We start from the raw sequence: 21,026 nt of genomic DNA, 5'->3' as shown, positions 1-21,026 counted from the left end.
GCACTCAGCTGGCCCTGTTGTTCAGGAGTGAGACGCTCAACTCTGAAGCAGTGAGTACATGACTGATGACAGAGATACTGTTTGTTTTACATCTGAGATGTCCTCATGGAGCCTTAAGAGTGAAACACAAACTCCGGACAGATCAGTGGAGGAGCAGAGCTGAATGTGCTAACTTGTTGACGTATATTAAATATTCAAGTGCTCTGTGCTTGAGGCCTGTGTACAGACGGCTGTGCCAAACACTGTGGTGATAAAACACTGCATTTATGAGCCCAACAGAGGCTGAACATCACCTCTTCTCTCTGCCTCTGAGGATGGGTGTTGAAGATGATGAGAGGGTAAATATTGGTATCAGGTCAGTGTCAGAAACTGCAAACAATAAAAAAAAAAAAAAAAGTATATAAATGTATAGGATTGTGAGGATACAGGTACATGTGACCTGCCCATGGCCTGGGCTGTGTCCTCTCAGAGTCCAGGACATTATCACCTGTGTTCAGAGGAGAAGTAGTGCAGTAGTGCAGGGGACATGTGCCCGGGCTGTTTACACAGAATATAGAAGGAGCCTATGCACTGAGGGCTTTGTGTTTAATGTTCTATGTTCATTTATCTTTCCCTTGTCAAATCTCACTCACACTTAAGAGTTCGAGGGGCTTTCCGCCGTCTGTGTGTGTGCTATCTGTCCATCAGCTCACTCCTCCGCTCTCTCCCTCCCCCTCACACCCCCCCTCGCTGCATTTACACATTTTATAGGGAGAAAACCAGAAAAGGGGAAATTCTAAACGTGATAATTTAGACCACCACCAAAGAGCCCCAGACCACCCAAAAGATCTGAGCCCAGCAGGAAATCAACAAACAGCTAACAGGGACGAGGAAGAAGAGGAGGAGAGAAGGAAGAGGAGGAAGAACAGGAGGAGAGGAGGATGAGGAGTGAGAGGAGGATGAGGAGGATGGAGCAGATTATACTTCATGTACCTGGGCCCTCTGTTCTGGGTACAAAGTAACTAGGGATGGGCATGATTAGTTGATTAATCGATAATTGATCATTAAGAATTTCAGTGATTACGTTCATTTGAATCGACAAACCGAATGTAGGTTTCTGTGTGTATCGTGACCAAACAGGTGTGTACATGTGTCTCTGCATCAGAAGGAGCGAGACACAAACAGTGGGTCAGTCTGCAGCGTGCCGAAGCACAAATGTGTATTTAACGATGACTTGTACAAGAAATTCCACACTTTCCGTTGCGTTCGGGACAAGTGTGAGTCCATGTGCACAGTGTATAAAGCAGCACATATGTTTCTGTGTCCAGTGGGAAAAAGTTTTTCCAGGTGAGAGTCACTCAATGTGGATGACGAGGCCCCGCCCCCCTCCCCCCGTACGGTGTCCTGGTTTTGACAAACACAAATCTGGTCACACTAACCTTTATTCACCTGAGTCATGTCTTTTAATCCAACAGAAATTGAACCACATCAGCAACACAAGAGCTGGAGTTTTATCTTCGCTTAGTTTATGCAAAATAGCTTTGTTTCTGTGAGAGTTGCACAAAACTGAATTAAACACATTATAATGTCAAACGGACTGATGTGGCTCTAGAGTCGTTATGGTTTATATGCAGTGTTGAGAAGGTGACTTTTAAAATGTATTCCCCTACAGATTACAGATTACATATCCCAAAATGTAGTTTGTAACGTAATCCATTAAATTACTTAAAGTGAGTAACGTAATCTGAATACTTTGGATTACTTGATGGTGTCATGATTTTTAAAACTTGAATATAACAACCACATCCTGAAAATTCTTGTTTGTTTCTTCAAATTGTCTGTTGAGCCCAAGTCTCCATGAACAGACTTTTGTTTTACTGTAGAGAAGTAAAGACTAGAATCTTAATATAAGAAGTTTTATCTGCTTAAAGACAATAAAAAATCCAGTCTTTTAACCTTTTAATCCTTAACCAGATAAAAAATATTATTGATAAAGAAATTATTTTTATATGAGATCACTGCTGCTTTAAATTATGTCCATCCTAATGTTAGGTGTCATATTGTTTAGATCTGGTTTAGTCCTGGTTTTAGTCCTGTTTTAGTCCTGATTTAGTCCTGATTTAGTCCTGATTTAGTCCTGATTTAGTCCTGGTTTAGTCCTGGTTTAGTCCTGGTTTAGCCCAAAATGTGAAAACAGGAAAATACCTCTGTGTAATCCATTTATTTCCACAAAGTAACTGTAATCCAATTACCACTCACTGAAACAGTAACTGAATACAGTTACTCATAATTTGTACTCTGAATATGTAACTCCGGTACATGTAATCTGTTACTCCTTAACACTGGTAATGAGTCAGTGCTAGTGCAGCCTCTGCAGCTCAGAGAGGGAATTCTGTGTATTTACTTAAAAATCCATTTATAAAAATAAGATACCTACTCTGAATTGTAGTGAAAAAGTAAAAATAGCTATGTTCTTATAAATAAAAAGTACTTTTTTGTGTTACTATCCACCATAGTCCAGGAAGCAGCTATTAAAATGATTCAAGCTGTGCAGGTAAGTCCGTTTTTATTCCAGTTTTCTCATAAAACCAAAGCCATGCACAGCAGGCTCCAATATAAACAAGGAGTCATACGCCTCAGTACACTGCCCCTGCCCAGGACACGCACGATTCTCTTTTACACCGACTCAGAGGCCCCAGAACAACGACCTGGAGCTGGAGCTGCAGCTGCTGTCACTATGGCCTTCATCATATCAGAAGAGTGAATAAACAGTGAGCTTTTAAGATGACGTTTACAGACATGAGCACAGGCATTTGTCCCAAACACCAGATCAGACCCAAAACATGTGACACTTCTGCTCCACTTCTCCAACACCTCAAACCAGCCAATCAAATTCACCCACACATAAATCACAACGACTGCAATATCAGCTTAGAATTATAATATTATATTATAAGGTCATTTTGCCTTTTCTAATTCCACAGCATTAAACATTTAACTTCTTTATCTCCATGGAGACGAGCGGATAACGTCACCAGTCAAAGTTATGGGTTAGATCTGCAAGGCGAACCTTTGTTTGTTTGTCTCAAGGTATATTTTAGCTCTAAAAAACTCTTGTCTAAAAGCAAGATCAAGATGTTTTGCTGACTTTGACCTGAAAGTTACATAATACATCATGTTTCATCAATTAAGAAAACTGAAACCCAGAATAAAACACATAAAAATGCAAACTACGCCCAAAACAAGATTCAACAATTATACAATCAAATATAAAATACATGTCCTGTGCATTGATTAGTCGCCAACAGGGGGCATGACCCAAGCTCTCCAAACTTTTGTATCTAGGATTTGACCAAAAACAATCCTTACAAACTCCAATAAGAGACATACTGATAAATTCTAGATTAAACTCACGATATATTCCAAAACATCTAACGTCACTCCATGGCTTCTCCACTTTGTTAAAATCCCCAATAAAATAATTAGTTGACCAAGACTCCTCTGACTGTTTAATCGACTAAACTCTTAAAAGCTAAAAGCCCTAAAAGACAGAATTTAATATTTGTCAGACTTTTACCTGCATGCTCTTCAAATGTCCCACTCAAAACAAACAGGAGTCCATCTCTTAGTCCACAGCCTTCACCAGCGCTCCTGCCAAGCTCTCCTCTGCTCTACAGTCCTCCTCTCTCTCTTATTGTCCAATCGTCCTGCCCGGTTGGATAGTCCAGTCCTCCTCTCTTGTCCAGATCCCAGACCAGATTAGAGCCGCTCCTCTGAGGCCAAAAAGGGTCAGACCGCAGCAGGTTCAGCACTAGAGCCTTTCATGGAGGAGACTCACTGTGATGTCACACATAGTACTATTTTAGACCAACTGTGAGAGACTCCTGAAAAGCTTTAAACCAACATTGCAACTGTGCGTTCATTATCGTTAGACTGTGGCAACATGAGCTCACTGTAGGCCTTAGTGCTGTCACAATACTACATTCAAACTCCATTTTGATACTGAAAAATGGACTTGATACTCAAAACTGATTCTGATACCACAGTGATAAAAAAGCACTTTTTATTTATGGCTCCGGTCAAGTGGTAACGGAGGGAAACAGGGGCAGATTTTTGACATTCAAATGTCTCTTATTCAGAAACTAGAGGGACTATTGAAATAAGTAAAGTATCAGAATGTAGGAAAGAGTTACACTCCAACAGGGTCAAGTTAAACCTGTGAGATTCTTTCAAGTTGTTGACAAAAAATGTAAAAACTCATGTCGGTAACGGAGGGAATGAAATATGCAGCACTTTTTGGGCAATAAATCCAAACAGTGATAACTCTTGGTTCTCACTTCCATATCCTTAACAAACTGGTTTGAATATTTGCTTCATATAGTTTTCTACCATATGGTACAAGATAAAAAAAAAAAAAATCTCTTACTTTTTGAGTCATGAGATTTTTTATTAAGAAAGGTCATGGTAACGGAGGGAAAAGTAACGGAGGGAAAAGTAACGGAGGGAAAAGTGTGCAAACAAGTAGAAGGTGCATTATTTTGCATAATTTGTCAACTTTTTTCTTCTGAATACTTTAATATTACTTCAAAATGAAAGGAAAGTATTTCTATAAAATATGTCAGTCCTTCCAAGCAAATTTTGATCATTTTAAATACATTTTTTTTTTAAATCCTGTACCTTCATCAACAGTTCAAAGATGGAATAACACAAGATATGATGAAATACATCCATTTATTGACATGATTTGCAGGTCTTTGAAATTTGGGAAATAAGTTTTGTTCCATGTTTCATACATGGTCTGTTTAAAACATATGGAACTGTAGAACCAAAAATGGTACAGAAAAAAGGTCAACAGTTTCATAAACTAGAGTACATATGTATCTGTTCAATACATTTTTATATCAGATGCATTAACTTGAATTTTTGACCTTGTTGTTTACTTCTGCTTGACTGGACCCTTTAAAATTGGAATAAACCACCCACTTACTTCGGTATTAAGTTTAATTCTGAATTCATTAGGAATTAAGTGTTTACATGGTCTTTTTAAAGAGGAATACAATTTTTTGTCAGAAATAAATTATTTTTATTCAGAATTAAAGCTCTCATGGAAACTTGGCATATGTGCTTTTATACTTGTTCTGATGCAGCTCGAGATCATTCTAAAACACAGGAAAGGTTCTGCTCTGTCCTGTGAATGGGACTTTTTTAGTATTGATACCTGCTCAAATATCAGTACCAGTTTTTGTATCGATTAGTATTTGATTTTTGATACTTTTGACAGGCCTTGTGGGCGATTTCTGACATTTAAAACAACTTGTGAACACCAGTACCGTCCACGTTCACTATGACTGGGCTGCAGCACGCACACAAAGTCTTTATGGAGATGTTATAGCTCTACTTGGAATGTTCCACAGTATGGCATTAGACCTATATATCATCAAGCATGTTTTCATTAGTGAGACAAAGTGACAGAGCCCGGTCCAGTTAAGTTAAAGAATGGGCATTACACTTACTCCTAAATACTTTATATGTTAAGGGTTAATCCTCTGTACATCACCATGCTCCTTTTACTGTTTTGAAAATGTTATATTCGCCTGCGTCTGTGTATTTACAGAAAATGGCTTAAGTGCACAGAACAGCACAGCGAACCGTAAAGAAGGTTTGAATAGGGCCCAAGAGAGATTGCTAAATTACTCAAACATGCACGGATGGATTTCTAAAACGTCTTCAGGCAGGTTTTTGATGAAGGGACGTGGGAGAAAGCTCCAACGAAGTGGATTTTGAATAATAACCCTTTGTTAAAGGGATAGTTCCGGATTTTTGACATAAATCTGTATGTCATCCCCATGAGCAGTGTCGTGCGTCAACACTGACTTACCCCTGACAGCGTCCGGTGAGATACTGGCTGTTTTTGGTGCTGATGAAAGTAGTCCGACAAGTTGTCTGGGGACAGTATAATAAAGCGTTTTCCTTCTCAAAACAATCTGTGTTCAAAAGAGTGATACATTTGCATCACAAAACCATCGTCGCCTAAAAAGTCAGACCTCATTATCGCTTGGCACTATTTTCTTTCCGTTCGTATCACTGCGCAGCTGCCGTCAGGTGACAGCCGCGCACGAATACATCACTTTCTTCAGTTGTTTGTCAGTGTTTACATGCTCAGACCGCCGCCACGTGAGAGAGCTAACATGAGAGCTAGAGCCATAAGTATATAAACTTGTGTAAGATACATAAGAATATATCTAAAAAATGGTGCGAACTCTTGATTCTCCAGGCTGTAACAACAAAAATCTGTCTGAATCTCCACACACATTTCACTGTTTTCCTGTCACAGACTTTGCGCTGAGGAAACTTTGGCTTCTTGCCTTTGGCTTCAATGTGGAAACCAAACCAGGTAAGAACCGAAGAAGTGCTGCTGTGTTTACAAGAGAACAGACTCAAGAATCAGCTGTAACTCTGTGTGCAGTAAATCACTCAGTGTCATATCACCAGTGAAGCTTCTACAAAACATAACTTTATAAGTCGACTGTTATTACTATTGTAAATGTGGTGTACACTGTTGGCAGCAGCTACGTGGACAATCCGTGTATCATTCGTTCATTCGTTTTTCAATATAAAACCAAAAATAAGAAAACGAAAAAACAACAGTTTTCTGTTGTTTTTTGGTCTTGTCTCGATCTCGGTCTCAAGCCAGCTCTGGTCCCGGTCTGGTCCCAGTCTCAGTCCTGCTCTGGTCCCGGTCTGGTCCCAGTCTCAGTCCTGCTCTGGTCTCGGTCTGGTCCCAGTCTCAGTCCTGCTCTGGTCTCGGTCTGGTCTCGGACGTGGATCCGTCCTGATTCAGTCCATATGCGGTGAGACTGGGACCAGACCGGGACCAGAGCGGGCCTGAGACTGAGACTGAGACAAGACCAGGACCAGACCGGGACCAGACCGGAGGCTCAGAGCCCACGGCAGGGCCGGAGCTCGAAGCTGGGGCTCGGACCCCGTGGAGGCTCGGAGTCAAAGCTCGGAGTCCGCCCTGGTCCCGGTCTGGTCCCGGTCTGGTCCCGGTCTGGTCCCAGTCTCAGTCCCACTCTGGTCCCGGTCCGGTCCCGGTCTCAGTCCCGCTCTGGTCCCGCTCTGGTCCCGGTCTCAGTCCCGCTCTGGTCTCGGTCTGGTCTCGGACCTGGATCAGTCCCGGTTCAGTCCGTATGCGGTGCAAAAAGAAAAATGCTTTATTATACAGTCCCCAGACAACTTGTCGGACTACTTTCGTCAGCACCAAAAACAGCCAGTATCTCAGTTCACTGGACGCTGTCGGGGGTAAGTCAGTGTTGACGCACGACACTGCTCACGGGGATGACACACAGATTTATGTCAAAAATCCCAAACTATCGCTTTAATATTGAGCAGGACTGGTTCTGTGTGTACTCTGAGTTGTGTGTACTCTGAGATGTGTGTACTCTGAGTTGTGTGTACTCTGAGTTGTGTGTACTCTGAGCTGTGTGTACTCTGAGTTGTGTGTACTCTGAGCTGTGTGTACTCTGAGTTGTGTGTACTCTGAGTTGTGTGTACTCTGAGTTGTGTGTACTCTGAGCTGTGTGTACTCTGAGCTGTGTGTACTCTGAGCTGTGTGTACTCTGAGCTGTGTGTACTCTGAGCTGTGTGTACTCTGAGTTGTGTGTACTCTGAGCTGTGTGTACTCTGAGCTTGTGTGTACTCTGAGTTGTGTGTACTCTGAGCTGTGTGTACTCTGAGTGTGTGTGCTACTCTGAGTTGTGTGTACTCTGAGTTGTGTGTACTCTGAGCTGTGTGTACTCTGAGTTGTGTGTACTCTGAGTTGTGTGTACTCTGAGTTGTGTGTACTCTGAGCTGTGTGTACTCTGAGCTGTGTGTACTCTGAGCTTGTGTGTACTCTGAGCTGTGTGTACTCTGACTCTGAGCTGTGTGTACTCTGAGCTGTGTGTACTCTGAGCTGTGTGTACTCTGAGTTGTGTGTACTCTGAGTTGTGTGTACTCTGAGCTGGTCACTTGCAGACTGTATATTACACCAACTCCAGTGAGCGTGCTGTGTATCTGAGCAGCAGCACGGCCTCATGTACACTCGTTTTTCCACGTGCTCTGAAACCCTGGGCAGGAAGCAGAAGACCGTCATTTCATTTAAAGGTGTTAAAACGAAACGAGTCTTTCACCAGGTAAAGGTGTTTTTTTCTGGTATTATATGTAGATCATTATTTTACATTTTCTTCATTGTAAAAAGCTATATATTAAAATCCACTAGAGCCAAACCTAAGTTTTTTAAACAATTCAAGATTTACAGTGAATTTTTACATTACTAAATATATCGGTGATCATATCGGCTCCAACTCCCATTGTTATCGGTATCATATCGGTCGCAGCAAAATCCATATCGGTTGGCCCCTAATCACAAGTGTTTTCAGTCTGAGAGAAGAACTCAGTCTAAATGTGCAGACTTTGTGAGTTAAACATGTGTGAATGAAAAAAAAACACAAGTCCAGGTGTGTTTGTGATGAGAAAACGACATTAGAACAGATCAGAAAATAACCTAATATTTGTCCTTTCTGTGTTGGTGATATAGGCAGAGGGATTCTGTTTTACAACTCAGCGCTACTTCCTTTATTTTTGAACTTTTTCCCCCCAAAACTGCCACTTCACTGATGGTAAATATTTATAACATCCCAAAAACATGAAACGTGCCATAAGCTCTTTACATGTGTGTTCTGAAATGCAGCGATCAGAAAAGTGGAGATGGGTGATGTGCTTTTCCATGTTACTCAAATATGAATCCTCTGAATATAGAAGTTTGGATCACTGCCAGTTTATTAATAAAACATGTTTCTTGGGTGGAGACAGGGGGTAGGTGAAAACAGACATTTTCAAGCCTCGAGGACAGGAGAAACTGCAGGAGCGCGCAGGATTAAGTTGATTTGACATTATACGTCCCTTTGACTGTATTATGACATAACCATTACAGTTATCCCTGCATAGATACAACATGTGTTTATTTGTCCTGTGTTTGGTAGTTAGGAGCCTCCTCTCCATTAGCCTTTGTCTCTGTGTGTCCCTGTGTGTGTGTCCCTGTGTGTGTGTGTGTGTGTGCACGTGTGTGTGCGCGAGCGTGTGTATGCAGCTGAAGCAGCACGACAGGTGTGATTTAAGGAAAGACCGGACCGGAGGGGAGAGGAGGAGATGGTCCGCAGACAGAGCACGAGGAATGCCCTGATCTCCCTGTGCGCCTCGCTCTCCTGCTCATACCCTAAAAGGACAGAGTGCTTTGATAAACACGGTGCAGTACAGTAAACCCTGTGAGACAAGAGCCAGGGCGGCGCTGCTTTTATACAGACCTGTACTGTAAGTGATGTGATCTGGACACAGGGTGGACCACGTGTGACCAGATGTGAGCTCATTGTTGAAGTACAAACCCTGGGCTGTTACACTTACACTGTCTATAGACTCTGTATTATACACAGACATAAAGTCACTTTAAGTGCTTGGTGATAACAGCTCATATAAAACCGGACCTAAACCAGGACCAATATAAAGCACATATGGAAAATCCAGATTTAAAGGAACTGTATACATAACAGTATACATAACAGCCTGTGCTCTTAAAAAGTACTACAAAGGCCACGTTTACATGATGTTTTTAAAATTTCGAATGAATTGTTTGTAATTAAATAGTTCGGAATTAAAATATTTTCCTTCAAGTTTACATGGAAATAATAATTCCGAATTGAGGTTTACATGGAAAACACGTTAAATCACCTTTATTTAATTCCGCTCAGCGTCTGGGGGTGGGGAAGGTTCTGATTGGACAGAAACACCAATGTATTTACGTCGACTGGAAGAAAACACATAAAGCTCTCAATTTACCGCTCAATCTTTGTTCCTCCCCTCACCTATGGTCATGAGCTCTGGGTAATGACCACAAGGACGAGATCGCGGATACAAGCGGCCATAATGAGTTTCCTCCGCAGGGTGTCTGGGTGCTTCCTTAGAGATAGGGTGAGGAGTTCAGTCACACAGGAGGAGCTCGGAGTAGAGCCGCTGCTCCTCCACGTCGTGAGGAGCCAGCTGAAGTGGCTCGGGCATCTGTTCCGGATGCGTCCTGGATCAGGAGGTGTTCTGGGCACATTCTGGTAGGAGGCCCCGGGGAAGACCCAGGACACAGCGGAGGGACTATGTCTCTGGGATGGCCTGGGAGCAGCTCGGGGTTCCCCCGGAGGAGTTGGAGGAAGTGTCTGGGGTGATAGAAGTCTGGGATTCCCTGCTTAGACTCCTTCCCCACGTGACCCAGCCCACGATAAGCAGAAGAAAATAGATGAATGGACCTGGGTTGTGCAGACTCTAGGGCTGTCAAAATAAACTGAAAATCAGATACTAATCCATAGGAGTGTGCAAAAATAAAGAAATATTGATATATTGTTTAATTTGATGATACAGTATCGATATCATGGGCGGCTGAATCGATATATCGCCAACAGTAAATGATTTTGTGGAAGCTACTTCTGTCACTTGTTTAGATGAAGCAAAGTACATTTGACATATTCAGTTTTGATGAAACGTTTGTGTTTCATATTCACGTTGCACAGGCAGTGGTCCGAGCACTCCAACCCTCCAACCCTTTGTACAAATAAACACACCTCATATAAACTATGGACGCCTCAGCACTGACCAACACAACAGTGTGATGTGCTCTCCTCATGAGTCACACACAAGAAACACACGTGCTGTGTTGTGTTCATTCATCTGCAGCACACGGAACACACACCATTCATGATTTTGAGTGAAAATGGACTTGATAAGTAAGAGTTTTTTTTAATTTTTTTTTACTGAACTACAATGAAGTGATTTAAAATATATTGCATGATTATCTTGTTTGGATATTAGCTTTAGTATTGATGTGAGTTCTCTTTATCCTTTTGTGTTTTTGTAATTAAGAATAAATCAGCAATACAATAGTTTTCAGGAAAAGCTCCATTAGATTTGCACATGTGGTATAATTCCCCCGTCCCGGCAACTCAGGCTGAATCGGAGATGCTTACGGAAACGTGCCCTTTTCTATTCCAGTTGTTTTCATTTTCGGAATTCCTTGACACATTGTTGTCCATGACTTGAGCGTAATAGTCCAACGAGGTTCAACTGGTCTTTTGATCATTTGTATTAGGTTCTTTTTTTGTTGACCACTCTGAGGAAGACCATTAGTGAGCAGTCAAAGCAGTCAGCTATGAAAACAAACACTAAGAACCTAATAATATAGATTTGAAAATATCTATGGACACAAATAGGACAAGCTTACATATAGTCACTTTAAACCATACGGACTAATATCATGAATTACTTTGCAGTATCTTGTGCAGTGTTGTAGAGCGGAGCGTACAACAGCCTCACGTCACTGGCCCAGGCTCACTCTGATTTACTAGAACACAATAATGTTTAGATTTACTATGTGCTATGAAAGATTAGACGTTTCTCAGCGTGATGCAGTATCCAGTAAATCATTCACTCTCCACACTGAGAATTCGCACCCACAACCCCTCAGACCTCCACCAATCAATCACACACACAGGCGAGGTGAGGGAAGTGTCCTGCTCAAGAACACGGTGGAATTAATGCACACTTTCCATTCATAAGAGAGCCACTCCCACTAGACTAAGATAACATTACCAAACTTGTTTTCGATAGTAAGGAATAGACTCGATACTCAATACTGATACTGGTCCATGTGTGTATACTAGTCAGTGTTGTGCAAGTTCACACTTTTCATGAACTAGTTCAAAGTTCAGTTCACACATGTTCAAAGTGAACAGTTCATGTTCATAGTTCACAGTTTTAATTTTGAACTAGTTCAAAGTTCAGTTCATTTTATTTTTAGGTGACATATGTAAATGAAAGGCTGCACTTATTTTTCAAACTGACTTCCAGTTTACAACAACTTCACAAAATATTAACCATAACCAGTCTAGAACCACATCAGCCCATTTGACATTATAATGTGTTTAATGCAACTTTGCCACATTTGTTTACGTTTTACTGAAACAAAACTTAAAACCACATGGCTCATTTGCATAAATTGTAAAAGCTGGAAAAAAGCAGCTTTTTCCCTGTGCGCTGATGCATCAACTTCTGTCGGACTAAAGGACATGACTATATGTGTTCTTTCTGTGACAGAGGGATGTCACTGCAACTTTTGGACGAGTAATTTGAAGAATGCATGGACAGTGAATGAGGGCGGCTCCTCTGCTCGTGCTAGATGCACTTGGAGCAGCGTGTCCAACAAATTCACGTTCAAGTTCTTGATTTACAAATGTGTTGCGTTCAGTTTAAAGTTCACTGAAAAATTAACGTGTTCAATGAACGCACAACACTGATACTAGTCTATGTCCTCTTGTATCTGTTCTAATACAGCTCAAGATCATTCTAAAGACATTCAGGAAAGGCTCTGCTCTGTCCTGTCAATGAGACTTTTTAGTATCGATACCTGTGAAAATGAGGAAAATGAGAAAAATAACAAATGTCAAAAGTTGTTTCTTCTGCACTAACTCCTCATGTTCAATATTGTTTGAAGAATATGGAGGTAGGAAACTTGACATGATAAAATAAATACAAATAAAATATAAATACTCTGAGGGTCGAGACCAAGACAAGACCAAGAACTCTGAGGGTCGAGACCAAGACAAGACCAAGAACTCTGAGGGTCGAGACCAAGACAAGACCAAGAACTCTGACGGTCGAGATCAAGACAAGACCAAGAACTCTGAGGGTCGAGACCAAGACAAGACCAAGAACTCTGAGGGTCGAGACCAAGACAAGACCAAGAACTCTGAGGGTCGAGACCAAGACAAGACCAAGAACTCTGAGGGTCGAGATCAAGACAAGACCAAAAACTCTCAGGGTCAAAACCGAGACAAGACCAAGAACTCTGAGGATCTAGACTGAGACAAGACCTTTAAAGGTCGAGTCCGAGACAAGACCAAGACCACGGCCCATTGAGACCACATCAAGAAAATCTTTGTAATTTTCGACATTTATTTTATTTGTATTTTACAGTCATTTTGGCACATGTATATTAAACGAGCGCACAGGCTGCAGTGAGACGCCCCATTGCCGACAGCTGTGGCTATAATGAAATATAATCAAATTCATTGAGTGTCAGACCTTGAGTGTGTGACAAGACCGAGTCCGTGACAGGAACCAAGACCGTAAAAAATTGGTCTGGAAACCCAAGACCGTACTATGGCATTGTGTACTGGAGCATATCTCTGTCAGCTGTAGTTCAGCCCAGTGGCAGGTCTTACCTTGATGGAGGGCGCAGAGGAGAAGGTGGAGGAGGAGATCTTAAATGGAGTGGCTCTGAGGCCCAGGGTCAGCTCTGAAACACAGAACATACAAATATATTTAGACACATTTAGAACAGTTTTAGACCTGCTGTAGTCCAAGTTTACCTGAATTTCACACCTGGTTTTGTCCTGGTTTATCCATATTTTAGTTTCTTATAAGGTTCTTCATTACACAACATATGGAGTTTTTAACAATAAATGTGACACTTAAGCTTCAACACTTCTAGATCCATGAGATGTTCCTCTGAGTGTTTAAAATCCACACACAACTCTGATCTTTCCAGCGCTCACGTTTCCTCGATGCATCAACCAACATTTTGGATACGGCTTCTATTTTTAGATGATAGAGATGACTTCAGTGTCCTGTGTGCTCTGTGCTGCTTTGTAAACTCAAACATAAGGCCTCAGATAAACCACCAGTGACGAGACATTAGAACTGTTCAAAACATGTGGACTTCCTCTGCCTCTGGACCCGTGTGTGAGGCACGTCATCTCTCACTTCCAGAATGTTCCACAGACGGACATAAACAGCAGCTAATGCACCTGATGTCAGCCCCTCCATGTAAACACGGCTCTGGGCTCGCTCCTCTGCTCCATAACAAACCAGCACAGTGGCTGAGTGGTTAGCACTCATACCTCACAGCAAGACGGTTCCAGATTCGATCCCTACGTCGCCCAAACCTTTCTGTGTGGAGTTTGCATGTTTCTCCTCGTGTCTGGGTGTTCAGGTTTCCCCCATCAAACCAAAACATGCTACACGGGTCTCCAGGAAACACAGCTGATAGTTAAGGTCAATTAAATATAATTAATCAGTGAACCTGCCCAGGGACGACAGGTGGAAATTAGCACTGGTGCTACAACCTGGTACAAATATCTCTCTTGTTAAGGTTCATGAGGATTGTGCACTGTCCCGATCTCATTAAATGGATAAATAAATAAATAAATCAACAAAATGACCTATGGTCATGAGCTCTGGGTAATGACCGAAAAGATGAGATCGCAGATACAAGCGCTCCAAATGAGTTTCCTCCACAGGGTGTCACAGGAGGAGCTCGGAGTAGAGCCGCTGCTCCTCCACGTCAAGAGGGGCCAGTTGAGGTGGCTCTGGGCATGTCTCATTGGGAGGAGGCCCCGGGGAAGACCCAGGACACACTGGAGGGACTATGTCTCTCGGCTGACCTGGGAACACCTCGGGGTCCCCCCAGAGGAGCTGGAGGACGTGTCTGGGGTGAAGGAAGTCTGGGAGTCCCTGCTTAGACTGCTGCCCCCGCGACCTGGCCCCGGATAAGCGGACGAGGATGGATGGATAAATAAATAAAAAGCACAGATATGAATAATAGATCTCGCGTTGATGACCGACGTCTATTAGAACAAATGTGTCAACAAAGCCGCCATCTTGGTACCACATGGTGGCCATACGAGATTGTCAAACCTGATCCAGTCAGATCAAGCTCAGCAGAACCGGGTGTGGTTAGTGCTTGGATGGGAGACCACTGGGATAATCAGGTGCCACAGGGGGCATCTGTTGTTGTGTTCTTAGGCAAGACACTTCACTCATATTTGCCTCGTATGAAAGTGTGTGTGTGGGAGTGTTGTGTGAGGGAATGATGGTGCTGATTGGCAGCTGTGCTTCTGTCAGTCGGGTGTGGAGTGACTGAATAATGCTCTGTAAAACGTCTATATAAATAAAAAATGTACTTACTTGGTACAGGGATAACGCTGCTTTAAATGAATGAACACCAATCTGGGACGAGCTGATATCAGTGTCCGTGACCGCGAGATCTACCGTTTATATCGATGACAAATCAGCACTACAAACCAACACTAATGCCACTGTGAACACAACAGAAGGGCCCCAACATGACCGACACAGCCCACCAAAAAAGGACTGCACTGTGCAAATGGACCGAGGCAGGAGATGATGGAGCTCACAGGAATTAAGTAAACTGTTTAGGTAGGACTGGACAGTATAGAATGTATAGAATATCTTTTTTTTTTTTGCATTACTGACATAAAAATTCAGACAGTATTTTAACAACAAATCAAGAATGTGCTAGAATATACCTGTAAATGTCTCATGGACCACTATCTACCAGGACGATTGAGGGATTACAAGCATATAATGCCACATGGTAATATACAAGAAAGTACCGCCATTTAATATTGTCAATAGTGCTGTCAAGAGATTTAAAAAAATTGAGAGATTAATTAATTAAGATCTGTAATTAGTTAATCTAATTAATCTCTTTTTTAATCTCACCTAAAAATCGCTGAGAAAAGCTTCATCTTGAGGTATTTTCATTTAAATTCATTATTACATTATTGTGGCAAATCAAAAGACTGGAATAGAACAAAAACTTTTATCATCATCATTATTACTATGACTAATCTGCATAAATAAACTCAACTTTACAACATATAAACCATCACCACTGTAGATCCACATCAGCCCATTTGACATTATAATGTGTTTAATGCAGCTTTGTGCAAGTCTCACAGAAACAAAACTTAAAACCACATGACTCATTTGCATAAAATAAGCGGAGACAAAAAAACCCAAACCCTCTTGTGCGCTGATGCGGTTCAGCTTCTGTCGGACTACAGGACACGACTCAGTGGAATATAGATGTTATTTCTGTGACAGAGGGATGTTGATGCTGAGGGTGAGTCTGTTCTGTGTGTCACGATGTTTTCAGATCGTATATGTGCAGGTTTATCGCAGATAACGGAACGGGAATGAAAATTTTATACAATTATTTCCAAGAGCGATGTGTTCCATGCACAATACACAGTCAGATAATGGAAAATGTTTTTGTATATTTCAAAATACATGGACAAATATAAAGTTTCCTGGGGTTATAAGTTGATGGATGAAAACTAGAGGAAGGAACACCACCCAAACATGGTAAGAACATGCAAACTCCACAAGGCCAGACACTCGGGAATCAAACCCCCCACTCCACCATCATGCAGCATACATAATACCCACCATCTGACTCTTCTACACAACATGTTTTGACAGTTATGTGTGTATAATATTGCTGCACTGTGCCGTAAACTGGTTACCATGGTAATCTGCTCATAATACTACAAACAGTGAGTGAGTAGTGTCCTCTGTCCCCTACACTGTCCCTGCTGTCCTCAGAGGTCCTTTTGTCCACACTGGCCTCATACTGACCCCCGCCCACACACTCACAACACGCTTCACAGACGTCCCACTCCACGCGCCTCACTCCTCCCTCTCTCCTCCTTTTCTCTCCACAGTATTCCCTTCATACAAACACAAACACAAAGAAGGAAAAACAAAAAACTAAAAAAACACCTCATCACAATGGTCTGCAGCAATGGGGAGGAGGTAGAGATTTGAAGTTCCTGAGTGTGCAGATCAATGAGGACCTGAACACCTGCAGCAGAGACAGTTTTTTCTGACAACACTCGGCCGAAATGGGCTCTCCCAGAATCTGCTGATCAACTTCTACCGGTGCACCATTGAAAGTGCTCTGACGTACTGCTGCGCATCACAGTACGGAGCACAGCTGCTGAAGAGAAGGACCTGCAGCGAGGGGTGAGAACAGCTGAGAGGGCGGCGGGCTCCTCGTTCCAGAACCTGGACACAATCTCTTCCACACACGGGCCTCTAACATCCTATAGAACCCCACACAACCTTGGATCTACCTCTTCCGTACTCTCCCCTCGGGAAGACCTCAAACTCCCCTCACACGCACAAACAGTCTGAGCTACAGCTTCTATTCATGAGCTTCAGGAGCACAGGCACAGAGAAAAGCCCTGAAGGGAAAACCATCTATTATATTTAAGGTTTTATTGGTGTGGATGTGAGAATGTGTCTACCGTATTTTCTGCTCTGGATTATAAGACGCACTGTCATTAAATGGTTTATTTTCAAACTTTTTTCACAAATAAACTGCATCGGACTTTAAAGGAAACAACAGTGTGATGGGTGAGTGGTTTTGTTTGTTTGTTCGTTCACGGTGACTCTGGGCTTTGTTCAGTTGTGGCGTGTAGGGAGGGTGCTGTCTGGGACCAACAGATTGTCGGCGTGTTCGCAGTGACTCAGTTGTTCAGTCGTGTCTAGAAGCGGCACATTGCACTCGCTTTTTCGGTTCGTTCCTCATCGGCGTGGAGTGAGGAGTCTCCTCCTTCTCCACAGCTCCCTCAGTAGAATCATCTCCTCCCGCCTCTTTACTCTAGAAATCACGCTTGTTTACAGCCGGTGCATGTTCAGAATTACTGTTGAAGTGACCTGTCTAGAAATAATTCAGCGACCGACTTGTCAGTTTTTAGACCCTTCGTCTGCTTCAATCGCACCATCGCTGGAACAAATCCCCAAGAATCACCTCAGTTTGTTTTCGCTCCTTTTCCCCTTCTCTTCTTCTTTCAGCGACCTCAAAAACTGACTTCCTTTTGTGGCGAACTGGTCGTGGATTCTCGTCCGCCATCGCAACAAACTTTTCGAAATGTGAGGAAGCTACAGTTTAAAAAAACCTCTAAGAACCGCTGCATAAACCATGTAATCCCCGCACACCGATGAGTCAGTTACACTAGAAACGTGGGGAGTTTGATTGACCTAACCTAACCTAACCTAACAGCCAATAGAAAATGAGGCAGCCTTGGCTGCTATTGGCTGATGTTTATCTAGCCTCACTACATCCACAGTTGATGAATTTTCATTCTTTTTTTTTTGGTCATCATAATTACAAGGCTGCTGCATCTCTGTAATGGTATTTTAAAATTTCATTGAAAATATGAAACAGAAAAAAAATCCTCCGTACAACTTTGAAGTGGTGCTGGGACGCCCAAGTGGATTCGTGTATAGGGCGCTCTGGATTGTGGTGCGCAGTCGTTTTTTGATGGGGTTGGAGGCTTAAGAGCGCATCTAATAGCCCGGAAAATACAGTATATTTATAAATTTTTACTGCTGCAGATTTGCTCTGTGGAGGTGTTGTTTTTTTTTTTTTACAATGAAATAAACCTAAATCTAAATACAGTGTGAGTGGAGAGGTCCTGCTCGACTCACACATCCACAGATCCTTTCAGATCAGAGTCTGACTTTAGCTGCTGCACTCCAAATCAGAACTGAGCACGGGCACGCTTCTGGCTCCACTGACTCTAGCTCCAGTTCTTTTTGTATTGAAAAATGCTACTGTAACTGCTTATGTCAGGCTCCTCAATTTGGTCTTAAAATGTTTATATTAAGATGATCTATGTGAAGAATATCTCAGTCGTCCAGGTAGAATCCAAGGCGAGGAGAAAATTCAGTTTGTCGACTGGACAAACTGAATTGTCTAACTCCAGTCGACAATCAGAATTTTCTACTCCCCATTAAGCTGATCTACTTGATCCTGGGTTTTTTATTTCGCTCTTTTGTCCACTAATCAAAATCTGAATATTAATATCAGATCAAATCAGGCACCTTCTTTTTCATAAGAACTTGTAAAACTCATTTTCACATCACAAACTACTTCAAGTACACAGACAACTGATACTCTGCAGCTTCCTGGAGGTGATGCTAACCTGAAGCACTGCTCTGTCTGAAGCTCTGTTACTCAACTTAAACTTTAATCTGAGTTTTGTTTAAACACACCAGACCAGAAAGATCTAAGTTAATTTTGTGCTGTTAAACAGTCCCTTTCAAATAAACATTAGTAAACAACTGTTGTTTGAATCCATTTTGGAGACAATCTGGAGCATGAACACAAACTATTTTAGAGTTTTGAACTCAATGAAGGACTCAAATGATTTCTTTATCACACACTATAAACTTCAGCTTCATATTATTTTGAAGTCAAAACTGTATCTTGAATTAGTTTTAAACTACTTTATATTGCTCCTTTTATATTAATCATAAATCACATCAAGCACCTTTTTTCCCTGAAGTCGCTCTTACTGCTGTTACAGGCAACAGGTTGGCTCCATATAACTGCTGCCATAAGTGAGCTTCATTTGACTGCAGCCGAGCAGCTGACGTCACACTCCCTTAGTCCACTTCTGTTTACAGTCTGTATACAGAAGTGGACTTTGGCCTAGTATTTGTTCATCTTGTTCTGAGAGAAACTCTAGTGGAAAAACTGTCCTGGGCGATTTATGATCGTCTTTGTTTTGTTTTCGACTTGTCAGAAGTGAGTTATGTTCATCCCGGGCATGTGGGGGAAGTGTCTGGCCTAAGGACACAATAACATGGTATTCCCAGTGCTCTCCCATCCGAGCACTAACCAGGCCCAGCCCTGCACTGCCACTGACGAGCAGCTACGGCTAATCTCTATAATAATTACAAGCCACTCAGGATTTGACACAAGACAAAAGCTTTTGTTCACGTCAGCGCAGCAGGATTTCATTTACACATCTGTTAATACAGCCACCCTGCTCCCCTTTTCCAGACGCCCCAAAGACGGGACATTCTGCACATGACACGCCTAAAGATATAAATAATGTCACTGTAAGATTTTTCTTACATTTCTGGAGGTAAACAACAGAAGAGGTTTCAGACTGATACCTTTAAATTTAAAGCCACACTAAGTAACTTTTAGACAAAATAAAAATAAATGCATGTTTTTTCTTCAGTTTGATTGTGTTTATTGCACTGAAGAACATGTCCTTACTGTGAGTGGGCTCGCATCTCCACAAACCTGACTCAGATCTGACCTGGAGGAGACCGACTCCTGCTTGTTTCCATGGAGATGTTGTTTGTCTTTAATCTCCCTCAGTACGGCATGAAGCAAATCAATCTATATGGAGAATGTCCCAAAGTATTAGTTTAACCTTCTGTTTCCATGGAAACACATAGGAAAACCAGCTCTAGAAAGTGACATACTGTAGCTTTAAGATTTTCCTCAATTCACCTGCAGAGTCTCCCCCAGAAAACTGACGCCACTGAACCAAGACTGAACCAAAACTGAACCAAGACTGAACCAAGACTGAACCAAGACTGAACCAAGACTGAACCAAGACTGAACCAAGACTAACCAAGACCAGGACTACAACCAGGACTACACCAGGACTACACCAGGATAAACAAACCAAACCAGGACCAAACCAGGTCTGCAGTCCCATCTCCTCAGCTCTTCCACATACCTGTCCTCTGTCCCAGAGCGCTGGTGTTGATGCGGGGGGTCACGCTGCCGAGGGCCCCCATGCTGGAGAGGGGCCCCGGGTTGTTCCTGGGCCCCTGGGAGCCTCCCGCGCGCCCGTCCTTGATCTCGATGGTGAGGAACGTCTTCATGTCTGCGTCTGCTCTGCTCCCTGGGGCCTGCTCCTCCTCGGCCCCGTGCTTTTCTCCCGCCGGCCCGGCCCCGCCTCCCGAGCTCTCCGATTGGCCGAGGGAGGACACGGGCTCCGCAGGCGGGTTCGCTTCTCTCCGGGGCGTCCTGTCTGTGGGAGGGTTGATCCTGGGGGCCGGGCTGCTCCTGTAGGGGGCGCTCTGGGCGCTCTGGGTGCTCTGGGTGCTCTCTGTGTATTTGCGCAGCCGGTCCCGGACTGAGTTGGTGCGGCTGAAGTGTTCCAGGACTGAGCACACAACAAGATGTCACACTTCAGCAGGTTTATGAGAACTTGTAAAACTCATTTTCACCTCACAAACTACTTCAACTACACGGACAATGATACTTCACAGCTGAGGTCATCAACGTTCCCTGGAGGTGATGCTAACCTGAAGCACTGCTCTGTCTGAAGCTCTGTTACTCAACTTAAACT

The 21,026-nt window shown here is 42.7% G+C and overlaps 1 protein-coding gene across 1 annotated transcript in view; it reads right to left on the bottom strand.

The window, feature by feature from the left end:
- The window catches only part of smtnb (smoothelin b), a 118,409-nt gene that overhangs the window by 37,147 nt on the left and 60,236 nt on the right, over positions 1–21,026 (bottom strand). Inside the window, exons 8-9 of the mRNA XM_055161464.1 lie at positions 20,409–20,840; positions 13,278–13,351 (exon numbers count right to left, since the gene is read on the bottom strand). Of these exons, the coding sequence (XP_055017439.1) occupies positions 13,278–13,351; positions 20,409–20,840 (506 nt within the window). The remainder of the gene's footprint in view (positions 1–13,277; positions 13,352–20,408; positions 20,841–21,026) is intronic.

The sequence above is a fragment of the Boleophthalmus pectinirostris genome, unplaced genomic scaffold (assembly GCF_026225935.1).
Source record: "Boleophthalmus pectinirostris isolate CB_2022bp ecotype Guang Dong unplaced genomic scaffold, ASM2622593v1 HiC_scaffold_4, whole genome shotgun sequence".
NCBI lineage: Eukaryota > Metazoa > Chordata > Actinopteri > Gobiiformes > Gobiidae > Boleophthalmus > Boleophthalmus pectinirostris.
Note: the sequence above shows the minus strand (reverse complement) of the source record. Positions and strands in the feature narration are given on the sequence as shown.